The 18,357-nt window shown below is 37.4% G+C and overlaps 1 protein-coding gene across 7 annotated transcripts in view; it reads right to left on the bottom strand.

Annotated features, from left to right (window-relative positions):
* The window catches only part of CEP128 (centrosomal protein 128kDa), a 342,764-nt gene that overhangs the window by 306,273 nt on the left and 18,134 nt on the right, over positions 1-18,357 (bottom strand). For 5 of the 7 annotated variants that reach the window (XM_005860142.2, XM_014534684.1, XM_014534685.1 and 2 more), the window contains 4 exons: positions 17,454-17,540; positions 7,061-7,187; positions 5,794-5,912; positions 2,912-3,003 (listed from right to left, as the gene is read on the bottom strand). In XM_005860142.2, coding sequence (XP_005860204.2) covers positions 2,912-3,003; positions 5,794-5,912; positions 7,061-7,187; positions 17,454-17,540 — 425 coding nt within the window. Of the gene's footprint in view, positions 1-2,911; positions 3,004-5,793; positions 5,913-7,060; positions 7,188-17,453; positions 17,541-18,112; positions 18,152-18,357 lie in introns of those variants that run through there. The other 2 variants (XM_014534686.1, XM_014534687.1) reach the window with 2 other exon arrangements.

The following is an 18,357-nucleotide window of genomic DNA, read 5'->3' as shown; positions in this document are numbered from 1 at the left end:
TTTAGTCCATTTACGTTTAAAGTTATTATTGAAAGGTACTTGTTTGTAGTCATTTTTATTTTTGTGCCTGTGTTCTTTCTTCCCTTTTTATTTCTTCTTTTTACAGCATTCCCTTTAGCATTTCTTGCATTGTTGGCTTGGTAGTGATAAGCCTTACCCTTTTTTTGTCTGTGAAGCTCCTGATTTCCCCTTCAATTTTGATTGATAGTCTTCCTGGATAGATTATTCTTGGATTCAGTCCTTTCCTTTGCCACTCTTTGTATACCTCCTTCCATTCCCTTCTAGCTTGATGTGTTTATGTTGAGAAATCATTTGATAATCTGATGGGGGATCCTTTGTAGGTAACTCTCTGTCTCTCTCTTGCAGCCTTAAGATTCTGTCGTGAACATTTGCCATTGTAATTATGACGTGTCTTGGTGTGGGTCTTTTGGGATTCATCTTGCTTGGGACTCTCTGTACTTGCGTAACTTTTTTCCTCCCCATATCTGGGGAGTTTTCTGTCATTATTTCTTCAAATAGATTTTCTAATCCTTGCTGCTCTTCTTGTCCTTCTGGCAGCCCTATTATGCATATGGTACTTTGTTTCATGTTGTCCCAAAGCTCCCTTAGGCTCTCCTCCTGCTTTTTAATTTTTTTCTCCAGTTGCTGTTCAGATTGAGCTTGTTTCTCTACCTTATCTTCTAACTCACTAATTCGGTCCTCTGCTTCTTCTAGTCTACTGTTGAAACCTTCCATGGTGTTACTGATTGTAGCTACATCACTTTTCATTTCTTCCTGATTGTTGCATAGGTTGTTGATTTTCTCATCCATCCAGTGAATGAATTGTACAACCATTACTCTGAATTCTTTTTCTGTCATGTTGCATGCTTCAATTTCACTAATTTTCTTTCTTGACAACTCCTCATTTTCTTTCCTCTGGGGATTGTGTCGTCTCCCCATTCTGACTATCACCAGAAGGTTCAAACGTTGAGTTGCATGGGCCTGGACCATGTGCAGTGGGAGCTTTGCACCACCCTAGTGTTACTGATGAGCTCCAACACTAAGATATGTGGCTGCCTTGGGTTGGTGGGAACCAGGCTCGCCCAGTGTCAGCGTTACCAGCGCTCAGTGTGGCCTCATGTGCGCACCTAGAATCAGGGACCCTACCTGCACCGCGCTGAAACAGAGACCTCCGCTCCCTTGCGTGTGTTGAAAATCAGAGTCCCCTAGCGTGTGCTAGGAGTCAGAGTTCCCCAAGAATCCAGTATCAGAGTCTCTGTTGCTTCGCGTGGCCTCGTGCTGAGAATCAGGGTCCCTGTGTGCGCATGCACCAAGAATTGGAGTCACTGGCTCTTAGTGTGAATGCACTGGGAGTCAGGGATCCAAGGCGTACGTAATAAGAAACAGAGTCAAGTCACTGGTGCTTAGTGCTGCCTCCCACCCGGAGAATGAGGGTCCTGGTCAGCTTGGGGGACTGGGTTGCACAGAGCACTGTGTCGGCAGGAGGTCCGCTCCTGCGCTGCGGGAAACAGACTTCAGTGTGTGCTTGCTGAGAATCGAAGTCAGGTGGCACTGCCGCTCTGCATGGGCTTCAGGTTTGGTCGCCCAATTGTGTTGCAGGGAACAGATTCCCAGTGTCCGCGTGCTCCCAGGCTCAAATTCCTGTAGCAGCACTGTGCCCATCCGAGGGGCGGGTCTATCAGTTACTATGGCGCTGCCCGCGAGCCTGCGGGGAGGGGGATAGGCTCTGTGACTCACAGAAATCTGCAGCCAGGATGTCTGAATTCTTGGTGTCTGTGGGTCTGCAGCTGTGGTCGCAGGTCTCTGTCCCCAGTGGTCGCAGGTCTCTGTCCCCATAGCAGGGTCCTGGTTTGCATCTGAGACCAGACTGGGTGGTGCTGAAGCCAGGATCCTAGTCTCAAGCAGCTCTGTTTCTCAAGATGGCGTGGTCTCTGTGCCCGTGCTGGCCGCCCAGGAGTGTCCACGTTGGGAGTGGGGCTCCGCCGTCTAAGACTGCTCGGTTTGGCAACCCCTTGGAAGACCTGCAGAATCTAACTGTCCCTAGCTCATACGCACACACACCACACACGTCCACACACTCCTCTATCGCTCCCTCACTCTCTCACACTCTCTCCCTCCCTATCTTCCTGCCGGTCGCCATCTTCCAAATCTATCAACAGTTATAGTTTTGACTCCTTTTGCTATCACAACACCAAATTGGTGTGTGGAATGATTTCATTAGCTGGAGTGGGAGTTAGCAAGTGAACTTGTAAACAAATTTCAAATCAGCTTTGCTATTCTCTAATCATTGTTACACAGATTGTAACTCTTGAGAAGGGATACAAAATCTTTGTTTTTTTTAAAAAGATGGCCTCCAAGTGAAAACCAACTGTTCTGTCTGATGATGCAAATGAAAAGACAGTAAAGAAATTTTAAATGAAGCTGTACTTCTTGGGGACTACTCAGAATTGACAAATTGCACAGACTGGGCAGATATAAACCAGTGATTTTTGAAGATTTCAACTGAAAACTAAAATATCAGATTCTACAATGTGCCATGTCCATTGATCAACAAAATCCACATTATGCTTTTTATTTTATAGCTCCATTACCAGTCAGGTGGTCTCTGTGTATGTCTGTCTGTCTGTCTCCATCTCTCTCTCTTCAATGTTTTTGTAAATCTACCTTTTTGATAAGGTTCTACAATGTCTCTCTCTGCAGCGTCAGCATTCCATTGTAATAAGTTAAAATATGAAATTAATGTGTCTAACATTGAGTCATCATGATACATTCTAAATTCAAAAGGACTTGAACTGTTTTAGTACAAAAACACAGTTCAGTTTTTTAAATTCATGTAAACATGTAAATTATAAAACCAATTTCATTCTTCGAATAATTCATGCCTCCAGTGAAAACCATACTCTGCCTTTACCTGCATCTTCTGGCAAGCTCCCGGTTGAAATCATCTCCAAGGCGAACTTGTTCACTGCTGAGGTCTCGGAGGGACTGATGAAAAGCATGAAGCTAGGAAAGGCAGAACATAATTATCCATTTAGGATTCTGTTGAATTTTCCATGAAGACTCACTGAGGGTAAAGAATAAGAACTTGTTCTTTGTAATAAGGCCCAAATTTTATAATGTTATTAAGACTGAATAAAATTTAATGTCTACTCTAAACGAAATAAAATTTTCTTTCCAAAGAAAAGCAATTTTTAAAAAGTAATATATAATATTAACCATCACATCTTTATAGTATAATAACTCCACTCCTTAGAGATACCGTAGAAAAGGGGTAAGTAAACTTTTTCTGTAAAGGGTACAATAGCAAATATTTCAGGTTTTCGAGCTATATGGTCTCTGCCACAATTACTCAACTCTTCTGTTATAGCACAGAAGTAGCCATAAACCAATGAACAAGGCTGTGCTACAACAGAACCTTATTCAAGTAGACCACACCCTGCAGCGTGCCAACCCAGGCTACAGCGAAACGTGCCCACATATACACTATGAACCACGTAAAAAAATGTTTGGAGCAGCACTGCTCGTAATGAGAACAGTGAAAACAAACCAAAAGTCCATTAAAAATAGAATTGGAACAAATAAATTCCAGTATATTCCTTCAGCCGTGCATCCTACAGCAGTGAAAATGATCAAACCTACCTACACATTAGTAAGGCTGAATGTCAAAAGCATAACATCGGATGGAAAAAGCAAGTTACAAAAGAAGGTCTACAGTATTATTCCATTGAGATAAATACAATGTAAGTAGTAAAAATGATTTCTTTTAAAAAAGCAAGATAATGGTTAACATAAACATCAAGGTAGTTGATAGCACATGGGGAAAGAGGAAATTAAAAAGAGGCTTTGGGGGTACAACAACGATCTGTTTCTTGGCCTGGGTGATGATTACATGGATTTTCATTCATATTATTGTACTTTTAATTGCAAATATTTATCTATATATGTATGTGTATTTTATAATTTATAATAAAAAATTTTTAAGTTTTGTATAAACTTGCAGAAACAATAAATTGATTTGTTTTTAACAAATGAACGTTGAGCAACTAATCAGTGCCAATTATTGTGCTGGGAAACAAGTGGCTCACAATTTAACATGGAAGACAGATAAATAAACAAAACCACAAATGTCGCACGGGGGCATTAAGATGTACACAGTCATGTGGAGCTAAAGGTCACCTTAAGAGAATGGACTTAAAATAAGGAAGAACAATGAAAGAGAAAGGAATGGAGGTAGGTGATACAGTGGATGAACAACAGACAATACACAGGTTTTACCATCATGATTTTCCCATTTTGGAAAACAGAATTTTAGGACTCATCTTTGTCACCCCCATTTCACTCATCCCACCTTCCTCACATGGTCATCTGATCTTCAATACCTTTCATTTTGTCCAGCAAATAGCTTTTAAATCTACCCCCTTCTTTCCAACTCCATTTCTCCTACTCCAAGTGACCATCATCTCCACCCAGAATACAGCAATATCTTCCTAATTGGTTTGCCCACATTGACTCCATTTTCAACACTGGAGCCAGAGCAAACTTTGCAAAATAGTTGTCACTCCTTTACAAGGCTATGCATGTTCTCAGTGCTTCATATATCTTTAGCCACATGGCCTTCTTTAATTTACTCATAAGCACTATCCTCCTTCCTGTCAAGGTATTTGTTCTACCTTAAATGACTCTTACTGAACCTTTGGATCTCAGCTCATCAGCCATTTGTTTTCAAGAAGCCTTCCCTGACTGGGGCAGGTGCCGCTAGTATACATTCCCATAGCCTTATGCCTCTTTCTGTTAGAACATGCATCTCTGCACATAATTATGGATGTATTTGTGCACTTATTTGATTAATATCTAGCTCCCACTAGATTTTAAGCTCCATGAAAATACAAGGTTTTTGCTCATCATTGTTTCCAAGCACAAGAACTTTAACAGGATAGAGGAACATAAACAAATAGAATGAAAGATTAAATAAGTAATGTTAGGATATTGTTCTCTGCTCTAGGTTTAATCATATCATTTGTGCTAACAAGTTATAACTACCAAAAAATAACATAGTGAAGGAAAAGTTTCTACAAGGTGTCTTCTAATGCACCTGGTTTTGTTATCTCTTTATTTTACGCAATAACAAGTGAAAGCTACAGATGAGTATACTGACAAAATGGGAACCCTCAGTCCTAAAACAACCAAAACAAAGATGTCAAAGTCAGCAAAATCCCCTAGTCCTTATATAATTAATGTAGCTACCCAGGACAACAACAACAAAAATGTTTGTTCAGCTCTTGCAGAGAAATTTAAAGAAGCAGAAAAAGAAGTATTTCCATAGGATGAATACTTCTGAAATTTTAGTGAACATATAGAAAAAGTATGGAATTTCTTACTTAACAGAAAGTGGCTCCCTTGATGACTCAACAATCAGAAAAAACACTAATTGAAAAATCAACAGGTTAACCACACAAGGACTAACTGTTCCTACTAAACCAAACTTAGCAAAACAGAAAGTAGCTCACTTAGCAAGGCTTACAGAAGAGTGACCCAGCTGAACAAGGAAACAAAACATGTCAAAGTAAACTCACTTTTAAATTGGTCTACAAAATATAATCCTCCATAACAAAATTCTAAATAAATATATGATGATGATTAGTACATTGAAAATAAAATAGTTTACTTGTTTAAAAAAAATCAGTACAAAGTTACTGGTGATGAAACTCTGGTTCAAATGTAGTCATAGAATTCAAGTGTCAGTCATTTATATAGAAAGGTAAGGAATACGGAGTACCGAATGGTACAAAGTACCTGGCCCACGTTCTCAGTCTCCCGAACAAATCGGACACCAGCTCTGGATCTAATTCGTTTACTACCCTGTTGATCCCCATAGTCCTTGAGAGGTGAGGTAGGTGGAAAACGGTGGCTTTCTTTATGAATGAAAGAAAAGGAAGAGGATAAAAATGCTGCATAAGAGGAAACGATCTAAAATTTTATCAGTAAGTACATAGCAGATATGAATATACACATGTGCCCTTAGCCCAGCCTATTCCCCCAAGTATGTTACTGTAGCCATAAAATTCCACAAAATTGGCACTAATCTTGCTCTTAAAGCTGATCAAATGAACAAAAATATGCTGAAAATAGAATATGTCAAAAGTTCTAATTTGCTATACTTTTCAAAGAAGCAATATATTTTCTCTTACACAAAAATAACTGCTAAATAAAAATAACTTTTATATCTAATATAAATACTACTATAACAGAATTTAATAGTAGTATAATTAAATATAATTTAATGTAAAATAATATTAATATAATATTACTAATATAATACTACTATAACAGAATTTTTCAAATAACAAGTTAATGAATCTAACATATAAATGGCATTTAAAGATCAATAAAAACTAACTACATAAAGAAGAATAGCTGATTGTGTCCTATTTGTAATCCTTATTATCGGGATCAATAGCAGTATTAACAATGTGAGCTGCTGATGTGCACTCTACCTAAATCACCTCTCTTCACTGGAGACTTTTTTACTCTTTTCTAGCCTAAGTCTTGTTTATTCAAACATAAATCTCAGTGCTGCAGAAAAGTACAAGTAAGATTAATTACAGACAAACTAAGTGTTTTCACCTTTAATCCAGCCATTGAATTCTAGCTGCACACCAAGTATAAAGATCACCTGTTCTTAACAAGTGTCATAGGATATTTCATAATGAGAGATTTGAAAAACTATGAAACTAGGATTCCTAATCCAGAAATCTACTAATATCACTAGATCCTATTTTTGTTTTGATTGATGGCAGATGCTTCAACCCTAGTGTTGTCAGGTAAAGCTCTGCATGGTCTATGGAGTCCGAGAACAACAAAAGCAGTAGACTCACAAGAACAGAGTACTGTTAGACATACTTTTTAATATTCACTAGACCATAGCTGACTGCTTCTTTAATACCTTATTTGTATGAATTTATGTATGGGTTGTAATTATCCAAAGATTAAATAGATCCACTATGCACTTCGGGAATATTTTTTAAATGAAAGGGATTTTCAGAACTTCTGTAGCGTTTACCTGTCACAGTGCCACCATCAAAGTCACTTGCACTCAGACTCGTAACAGAAATACTTCTCCCTCCTGAGTTTCTCAATAAACGCTGACTCCGCAGTTGGCCTATTGATTGCTCCAAGCTTTCTTTTAACTAAATTAAAGAATATAATGAAGGGAGATTTATTCTCTTTAAACAATTTCCAAATACAAATAGACTAGACAATTTAAAAGCTATTTTTCAAATATCTGGGTTCTGAAAGAGAATTTATATCAGAGAAAATTTCGAACTAAGTGATGTTAGGAAATATAAAAATAGTAAACATAAATATATTAAGAACCAAGTCTAACATCAGGTTTTAAACAGCATCTGTCACTACCTATTCCATCCTTTTATTACCAGAATGGAAAAGTGATGTCTAGCCCACCTGGTATGGCCCAGCAGTTGAGGGTCGACCCAGGAACCAAGAGGTTACTGGTTCGATTCCTGGTCAGGGTACACACCTGGGTTTCGGGCTCAATCCCCAGTAGGGGGTCTGCAGAAGGCAGTCAATTGATGATGTTTCTCTCTCATCCATGTTTCTATCTCTCTATCCCTCTCCTTTTCTCTCTCTCTAAAAAAATCAGCCCTAACCGGTTTGGCTCAGTGGATAGAGCGTCGGCGTGCGGAATGAAAGGTTCCAGGTTCGATTCTGGCCAAGGGCATGAACCTTGGTTGCGGGCACATCCCCAGTAGGAGGTGTGCAGGAGGCAGCTGATCGATGTTTCTCTCTCATCGATGTTTCTAACTCTCTATCCCTCACCCTTCCTCTCTGTAAAAAATCAATAAAATATATTTTTTTAAAAATCAATAAAAACATATAAATAAATAAATGAATGAATGAGATGTCCAGGCTTACAAAACCAGATACCAATGTCTAACTGACCTGCCACCCATGCTTAGAAACATAGCAAGGCCAACACAACTGAAAAGAAAGAAAGCCTTCCTCCATTCCTTCAGAAACCCCAGATCTGAAATAAACAGGAAACTGAACAGCTGTCACAGTGAGGGCTGCTCTGGAAACAGTGTGTACTACCCAACTCTATACCAGAACATCTTTCATTATTCAAAGATTTAAATTTCTATAAGCCTAACCAATGGACACAGACAACAGGGGGGTGAGGGCATGAGTGGGGCGGGGGGTGGGGGGACAATGGGGCGATAAGGACACATATGTAATACCTTAATCAAAAAAGAAAAAAAAATTTTAAAGATTTAAATTTCCAGGAAACTACATGGCCTGATGTCAGTGTGATAGTACACACTAGAGATTACAGTTGTTCACATTCTCTCTTCAGATCATTAGGGAGTCGACCAGCAGGTTATAAAAGAAGATATCTTTTTAGACCTATAGAGTTACATTGAATAAAAACACACTAAATACTAAAATAATGCCTACACTTGTACATAGCTATATACTCAAAAAGAGTATTAAACTGAAACTCACCGGAACAAAGAGTAAAGCTGAGGAAAATCCACATACCCTGAAACTTCAGGTCTAGATATCTTATCCAAGGATGAATAAGAAATAATGCTAATAAAAATAATGCATGAACCACATAACAAGTTATCTGTAACTTGTTAAAGAGAATGTTGGAACAAAACAATTGATTGAAAAGACAGGGTCTCCTAAACTCAGACAGAAGTAAAAGACAGAACCGCTATGGGGAGAACAAGGTGACTTCCTTGGGGAACTATGCAGAAAGAAAGTAGCTGCAGTTGAAGAGAAAGCACAAGTGAGACAATATGAAGCACAAGTGAGCAAATCCTTCTTCATTTTGGATTTAACTCTTCTAAAAAACCAAGGTTAAAACAGTCTGGATTAAAAGAAGCAGTTAGAATTTCAGGAATCTACCTCAATTGTTACCCTCATTTCTAAAAAAAAAAAAAAGGCTAAAGGCTACTATTTCTATACATTCTGTCCCCTGCTTCCCTAAATTGCCATAACATGCCTGCATGTTTACAACTGTAGGACCCAGCCTATCAATCCAGGGAAACATACAGATGAGGCCCTGGGAGAAGCAACATCGATCTTGAGAGTAATTTACATATAAATAAAAGAGAACTATAACATATTACCTAGATCAGAAGTCTTACACAATGAACACAAAGGAGAATATCAATAATCTATGACAAAGGCTCAGAATAAAATTAAATAATGTTAAAGTTAAAAACCTCAAATCCAATCTGTAACCTCAGAAAAGGATTAGAAATGGAAAATGATTTTAGTTCACACAAGTCAATGACAGAACCAGCTCTATTAACTTTTCCTGTGGTTTTTTTTTTCTTTATTATTCACATCTTTCAAGCTAAGCCTGATGTCACTATACTTTTGGAAGCAAAGTCAGCTATCATTTCTTATTATTGCTACTTTTGAAGGTAATCTGCCTTTTTTAGCTCTGGCTATTTTCAAGATTTTTCTCTTGGACTTTGTCAATGGTTTTACTATGATATTACCATGTACACTTTTATTTGTAGTTATCCCATTTTTGACTCATAGAGATCCTTGAATCTATAGCCTGATATTGTGTTGTACATTCTCAGCCATCATCCCTTCAGACCTTGTTGATGTCCACTCTTTCTCCCCTCTCCTGAAAATCCAGCTGCATTTAAGTTAGAGCTTTTTATCATGTTTCCTATGTGCTTCTATATTTTTCATCATTTCATTCCTCCATTCTTTTTGGATAATGTATGCTGGCCAATCTTTTGATTCAAAATTCTCTCTTTAACTGCATACAAACTGATGTTTAATCCACCTATTAAGGGTTTTAGTTAATTGATTTTTTAAATTATATTTTTCAGTTTCTGAAATTATCATTTGTGGGTTGGGTTTTTTTTGATAGTTTCCAATTCTTTGTCAAAATTCTCAAGCTTTTAATTTCTTGCAAAGATTAAGCATAATAATTTTATAGTCCCATATATATTTCTATTGTCTATTGTTTATGGTTTCCCTTGGTTTTCAGTCACCTCTTATAATTTCATATGCCTGGATATTTTTTTATCAGGTGATAGACATTATATATTAAAAATTATAGAGACCATTTAAAGCTCTGGATGATGACAACTTCCTTCAGGAGAAATCTGGTTTTGCTTCTAGCAGGAAGTCAGGCTAAGGTCACTAGGAATCCCAAATCGCCTTATCCAATTAGGAATTAAGATGATCCAAAGCTGGGCTTCTGTCCCTATAAGGCAGTGGTTCTCAACCTGTGGGTCGAGACCCCTTTGGGGGTCGAACGACCCTTTCACGGGGGTCGCCTAAATACATCCTGCATATCAGATATTTACATTACGATTCATAACAGTAGCAAAATTACAGTTATGAAGTAGCAACGAAAATAATTTTATGGTTGGGGGTCACCACAACATGAGGAACTGTATTAAAGGGTCGCGGCATTAGGAAGGTTGAGAACCACTGAAGGGCTAGTCTATCTTCAGTTTATCGCTTCTCTTATTTTCACTTCACCATGTCTCTTACTCATTCCCTGTCTGGAGTCCCAGTTGAAAGCTGGAGGGTTGCTGAACTCCAGTTTTGATCTCCCAGCCTTTTGAGTCTATTGATAGTTCTGATCTTAGCCTTTCTGCTTCCAGCCTCTTCTGAAATCGACTACGGTGTAGATGGAAGAAAGGAGTTCCATTTATGCCAGATTTTTACTACAAAAGGCCTCACCGCTTTGGTAGGTCTCTGATGCATTCGTAATACTATTTTTTACTTTTTTTTTTTTTTGGCCTTTCTAGTTGTTCAGAGTAAGAGAGTTGATCCAAAATAATCTTATCTACTGATGCCAGAGGCAGAGTATGCCAGCATCCTTTTTATGTAGGCTTCTTTGCTAACAAATCCTGAGCTGTAACTAAAAGCTGATGAACAAAATAAACTTACACACACACTCACACAACCCGTTAACAAAAATGGGGGGGAAAGCCACCATGGAACATAGGGAAAAATATTGCAGAACAAGAGAAATTAATCATCAGAAGATAAACTATTTGACAACTTCATTTTAAACTTTAAAAGGTATATCAAAAGCCATTGAACAGATGAACAGGCTGATAAAGACCAAAAAATGAAATGCAAAAGTAAATAAACAGGATAAAGATTTTTTTAATATCAAGGCAAAAACATGTCCTCCATCTACAATACAAAACTAAAAATGTAACAGAATTAAAATATACACTTAAAGTAGCAATAACACAACAGACACTGCACAAAATCTAAGCATGATGCATGAAACTAACCTGATCACTCCTGAAACACAAAATCAAAGAGATGAAGAGACAAAATGTAAAATAATAAAAGTTTCTTCAAATGTTTTAGGATTATAACTCCTAACTAGGTGCAAAAGCAAACTAAAACTTGAAGTTAAATAAAATAAAACAACACTAATAAAGCTCAATTTAACATTAATTCAGTATGCTATTATGCTGAAATGAAAACAATGCTCCACAGGAGACTGTGGTACTGATTCCGAAGGTGCAGATTCTTGCCCAGCCAGTGTGGCTCAGTGGGTGAATGTCAACCTATGAACCAGAAGGTCAATTCCTGATTAGGGCACATGCCCGGTTTGCGGGCTCGATCCCCAGCAGGGGGCAAGCAGGAGGCAGTCGATCGATGTTTCTCTCTCATTGATGTGTCTATCTCTATCTCCCTCTCTTTTTCTCTCTCTGAAATTAAAAAAAAAAAGAAATTTTTTTTAAAGTGCAGATTCTTAGAGTCTAGCATGACAATATCACCACAGACCAAGTGATGATTCCATTTCTCTCTTTCCCACATCACAAAACATGCAATGACATTTTCACAATCTGCTATAAATGCTTCATTTACATGTTAAATCTATTCTTTTACCTCTGCTCATTCGATATTAGACCGAAAAAAACTGAAGCATTACTACTATGTAAAATGGAAGGTACCCTTAATAGTATATTACTGTATTTTGGGTGGGCAGACAATTTACTCATGAACATAGAGGTGGTTTAGTAGCTTGCCCAAAGTAACTAAATGGTTTCTAGCAGAAAAATCAAAATTCAATTTGAAGTCTGATTCCAAAATCTACATTTTTCCTCTAGACTCAAAGCAAAAGTCTGTAAAAAATATTCTCTTATCCAGATGTTTCATGTGAGACTTGGTAATAAAATTTTAAACAGAATTCTAAGAACCTAATTTCTAAGATTTGAAATGTATTTACAAAAAGAAGCCAGCAGACTGTAATTGTTCGATTACAAGTTCTTACTCGTAGACTCTTACTATCTAACATTAAAGTTATTAAAAGACTGTGACTAGTTCTCAACATCAGGACAACTAGTAAAACCTGGCCAGAGAGAAAGGGGCACATGCCTTCAGCTTTGAGAGATTACAAGTGGCTTGTGCCTGGCTCTAAACCATTAACGTTAGGGTGTCACTCAGTATATTTGACAACTGAAACCCACCGAATAGAACAAAAACCTGGAGTTTACTATTTAACATTTAAATTCTTCCAAAGTTCATGTGCCAGATGGTAACATCCTATTACTCCCAAAAGAAATTTTAAACAGAACACTTAATTAGGAGAAAAATTACCTATTAATGCAAGCCTCTAAGGCTTAATTTGCTATTACTATATTTTCACCCATCTTTACCTTAAAAATGAATAAATCAGCTGATCTGAATCAAGGGAACTGTATTTTGCTTTTATACCCAATATGAACTACTCTAGTATCATCAGCTACACTTCCACTGCAGAAAGCATTAACGTTTTATGTTGAATATTCTTTCTTGAGGGCATTCCATTTTTATAGCATTAACTCAAAAACAGTCCCTGTTGTCTTATGAATAGGAACACAGAGTTCTAGAAATGTTCTAAACACCAAGCTATTCAATTGCACTATATAACAAATGTTTAAAATAAGCTTTTAACTAAAACCTTCCCCACAGGTCCTCTTTGACCCAAATGTTCTCAGACCTCCCAAGAAATTTACAGAATGAGAAATAATGACCCTTCTTTAAGGTTATGAAAGTCAAGGAGCCCAAAGACCCTATGTCATTGTATCCAACTAAATATGGCTCATTGGCTGGAATAGTGAAAAATCAATGGTTGTTACTTGGGAGAAAAGGGGAAATCAATGCTGGTGTAGGGAAGCTGCAGAATCCACCATGTTGCCTAAGTGCCAGCCAAAACTGCCAGCCTTGACAATCTGTCCATGCCAGTCCTAGCTCAGCACCAGATTTCTTCCCAATTCTGTTTCTGTATTTGTTCCATCTAACTCTAATTTCTGACACAGCACCAGCTACAACACTAATGACTGTGTGACAATGGGCTTCTGTTTTTCAATCAGTTAAGGTAATCTCCAAAATCTAGTTTATCAATGTGAATTATATAACCCTTTAAGCTTTGAATTCAAACCCCCAATTTTCAGAAATATAGATTCACAACATCACAAAAATGTGAGCAACCATGAGGTAAATGAGGTAAATGAATCCAGGCACTAGGTTTTAGAATAACATCGTAGACTCTGTCACTGACTAGCTAGGAGACTATGGGCAAGTTAGCAACCATTCTGTGCCCCAGTTTTTTATCTTATAAATGAGGAAAATAATAGTATCTACCTAACAGGATTGATGAGAGAATTAAATGAGTTGATAGTTTAAAAGCACCTGGGATATGCTAAGCTTACAGAGAAATTCCCAGAGAAACTGTGAAAAGGCAGGTGCTGCTTCTCTACAAAACACCACAGATGCCCTGCTACCCTCTAACACTGCTTAACTTCACATACTATAAGCAAAGAATTAAATCTATGGCCCTAACTGGCTTGGCTCAGTGGATAGAGCATCGGCCTGCGAACTGAAGGGTCCCAGGTTCGATTCTGGTCAAGGGCATATACCTTGATTGCGGGCATGTACCTTGGGTGCGGGCACATCCCCAGTAGGGAGTGTGCAGGAGGCAGCTGATTGATGTTTCTCTCTCATCAATGTTTCTAACTCTCTACCCCTCTCCCTTCCTCACTGTAAAAAAAATCAATAAAATATATATTTTTTAAAAGAATTACATCTATGTTAGAAAGATTCAAGGGGTCAACAGTGAAATTATGTACATTTCAAGGAAAAGTAGTCAAAAAGATGACCCAACATGACTCTTGACCCTAAGGCCTCACAAAACCAACAGCAATGATTCTCATAGTTCTCTTGTTGGGTGAGGTCATCTCAGGAGGAAAACACCATATCGATTATTTATATTCCCTCTCACCAACTGGCAAATTATGTTCACAAAATTAAACCCCAATCAAATAACTATGTTAAATACATATATAAAACATCCATGTCCTGAGGCTTAGCAATAGAATCATTTATAAAATCTAAGTTAATAATAAAAATTCTTGTCTTCCCTAGAGCAAAAGAGTTGATCTAATTTTCTAGGAAATCCCTTATATTTTAAAAAAGAAATGCTCATTTCAATGAGGCAATAGATATTTAGCAGGGAGGAAATTCTTAACAGTTGAGTACTGGTTAAAACGGATTAAACTGTTATAGGATTTTTTTTTTATAACAAGTTTCACAGCAAGAGGACTTGTATAGGTTGTAGCATAGCCTCAAAAATAAAAACATCAATTTCCAGGGTTCCTTCCTAAAGAGTGCACACATTGATTAAAAGAAAAGAAAAAATGGGTAATACTACCATGTACTTCAAGGACTTCAAGAATATAAATAGAGCCCAACTGGTGTTGCTCAGTGGTTGAGCATCGACCAATGAACCAGGAGGTCACGTTTCGGTTCCCAGTCAGGGCACGTGCCTGGATTGTAGGCTCGATCCCCAGTAGGAAGTGTGCAGGAGGCAACCAATCAATGATTCTCTCTCATCATTGATATTTCTATCTTTCTCTTTCACTCCCTTCCTCTCTAAAATCAATAAAAATATGTTTTTAAAAAAAGAATATAAATAGAAAGATTCAGATAAATCACATGATCCTTGGCACATTACATATACTCATTTTTAGGTGTAAAATATTCCATAACAGTAAATATTTTAATGCTAAGAAAACAATTTTCATTGAGGAGCCCATCAGAATCACTTATTGCGAGAAATACTCTTCCTGAGTTGCACATCTTCCAATAGATTATGGCAGATGCTCCCCAGGTAACTTATAGGTGGCGCGATGAAGATCACTGCTCTATCAAGTGAGTATAATGTCAGGCAATGAGTGACATTACTCCTCTGGTTTGTTGGCAGGGAAAATCACTGAGAACCAACTGCTTTAACAGGACAAGAATTTGGAGAAATTCAGGAGGAGATTCTAGACCAAACTAAGAAAAAGTCTGAAGCCAAAGAAAGACACTTGCTCTCCTGTGTCTTATTTTTTATAAAGTGGCTTTGCATACTATGTACTTACAACTCAGATGGAAATGAAGTACCTGTTGAATGTATTTACTTCCCATATATAAAGCCCCCAGAGTTCAGCATTATTCAACTCAAGGCCTACCACAAAGGCTTACTGCCATAGTAGAACATACTTTGTGTTTTAAATGCTTATCTGCACAGAAGTTTCTCTAATTCGTAATTTCATTTCCCAACTGCAAATTCAAAGAAAATTTGCTACGATAAGCAAGCATCTAATATTCACTATGACAAAGTAGGATTGTTCTCTGCTATTAGTGTTTTTAATTGTTCACTAAAATTAAAAGGCAGAGTATTAACTCCCATTATTATTAAAGTAGTTTAATCTACAGCATTTAATGAGCTACCCAAATATACAAAATCTATAGCTCCATCTGTCAAATACATCATAAATCATGAAAATCTTTTAGCTGCAAAAAATCCAAGTTTATTTTCTAAATGATAGTGAAAAACCTTATGACAGAAGATACATTTCCCTGTGCACAAGCAATTAGTTTCTAATTACAAGCAAATAATGCTAACTATTCTTCTGTTTTATAAAAAGAAAATACCAAATCTTCAATTATAACTTGGAAGTTATGTGACAATTCAGTATATATATTGAATATATATACACTAGAGGCCCGGTGCATAAAATTCATGCACTCGGTTGCGGGGGGGGGGGGGTCCCTCAGCCTGCCCTGTGCCCTCTAGCAGTCTGGGAGCCCTTGGGAGATGTCCAACTGCCAACTGCCAGGCTCCCACCACCCCCGATGCACTTGCCAGTCATGAGCCTGGCTTCTGGCTGAGCAGAGCTCCCCGTGTGGGAGCCCACTGACTACCAGGGGGCAGCTCCTGCATTGAGCGTCTGCCCGCTGGTGGTGAGTGCATGTCATAGTGACTGGTCGACCAGTCGACTGTCTGCCCCCTGATGGTCAGTGCACGTCACAGTGAGCGATTGAGCAGCCTTAGCATATCATTAGTATATTACGCTTTGATTGGCTGAACGGACCACCAGGCACTTAGCACATTAGGCTTTTATTACATAGGATATGTATATATATGGCAATCATTATAGTACAAATATAATTCTAGTCTTATTAAAGTGTAAACTCATATTGAAAACATAGAGAAATAAATGTAATTGGATTTCCAAGAGTTTGCAGATGAATTAACAAATTTCAAAAGAGAAAATAATATAGATTAAATTAACAAAATATTAATAAAAAATATTCCTTTTACTTCAGAATAAGGATATGTTTCCTTCTTACATCCCCATGTGAAGTAAGTACAAACTGGCACATCCTTGGGAGGGCAATTTTGAAATATCTAGCATATTGTAAGTATACATATCCTTCAACCCAGCAACTCTGCTCCCATGAATCACATATGATTACAGAAAAACATTAGAACCATAAATTGGTGCATTATTTACAACAATACCAAAAAAAAAACAACAACTTAATACACCTATACTGTGCAGTATAATGTAATTTCAAAAGAATGTGTCATATGGAAAATAATACATATATTACTAAATGAAAAAGTTTGCATAACATTACATATGATTACAGTTTATAAAGCAATCACATGTAAGCTTATGCATGCATAGAAAATGTTTGGAAAAATATACAAGAAACTATCAAAACTGTTACCTTTTTGGAATGGGACTCAAAAGGGCTATGAGACCAGAGTTTTATTATTTAAACAATGAGCATGTATTACTTTAAAATTTTTTTACTGTCCTTAAAATTCTTACCTCCCCATGAGAGTTAGCCCAAAGTTAGTAACTCTCAGTTTAATTCATGTCCTAAGTTCTTCCCCCTCTGACTTAACACTTTCAAATTCAATAGAAGCTAAATGTATATCATCTAGTTGGCAATCTAACTGATGAGCTAACCTAAATTTATACTACAAAATAGTGAAGCAGTCTGAAAGTTAAAGCTGTTAACAATTATTATCTCCTTTAGCTCACATCCCTAATACTCAGCTCTGCATTCCCAAAAAGGTAAGAGAAAATACAAACATGCAAACATCTTACGTGTTCTATAGCACCCGTGTGTCCATTACTATAGTCTCGATACTGTCCAAGCATCTGGTCTACTTGTCGCAGGTTTCGACTGGTGTCCTTGAGAAAGAAAATGGACTTTATTAGTTGATCCAAACAATGTTTTTCCCAATCAGTCATAGTTGTATTTCAAACAGCTAAGTCAACCATTTGCAAAGGTACAATTTATATCATAGTTAAGTCAGATATCTATATTTCATAAATATCAAATAAATCTTAACACAACTGAGAGAGAAACTAAAATCCATCTGCAATTTACTTGTGTGAAATCTAAAGTACCTAATTTAAATCCTTATCCAAGGTTCCATAAGTCAGCAACAAAACCATAAACTGAAAAAAACCCTCATTATCAACTTGTGCACCTCAACTAATTCGCACCCCTTTATGAAAAAGAATGCTAAAAGAACTAATCTAGTAGATTATCTACAAGAGAAGCAAATCATTGGGATTCATGTTATTTCAATTATTGCTTCATCTGATAACTGAATTAGGAGGGGGGAAAAGTATCCTTTAACCTTTAGCTATAAACAACAAATTTAGCTCTAATCACAACAAAAATGGTTTCTACCTAAATATGCTAGGTTTCACCTGAGAGATTAATGGAGGTATTTCTTTCAAAAATATATACTTACTGCCCTGGCTGGCGTGGGTCAATGGTTAGAGTGCTGGCCTGCCCACCAGAGGGTCTTGAGTTCGATTCCAGGTCAAGGGCAGGTAGCTGGGTCGCAGATAACAATTCCCACCCCCAATCAGGGTGAATGTGGGAGGAACCAATTGATGTGTCTCTGACACAATGATGTTTCTCTTTCTACACAACCCCCCTTCCTTCCACTTTCTTTAAAATCAATGCAAAAAATAGCCGCACTCCTTAGGTGAT

This window comes from Myotis brandtii, unplaced genomic scaffold (genome assembly GCF_000412655.1).
Source record: "Myotis brandtii unplaced genomic scaffold, ASM41265v1 scaffold132, whole genome shotgun sequence".
In the NCBI taxonomy this organism is placed as follows: domain Eukaryota; kingdom Metazoa; phylum Chordata; class Mammalia; order Chiroptera; family Vespertilionidae; genus Myotis; species Myotis brandtii.
The sequence above is the reverse complement of the archived record's forward strand: the minus strand, read 5'-3'. Positions and strand labels throughout refer to the sequence as shown.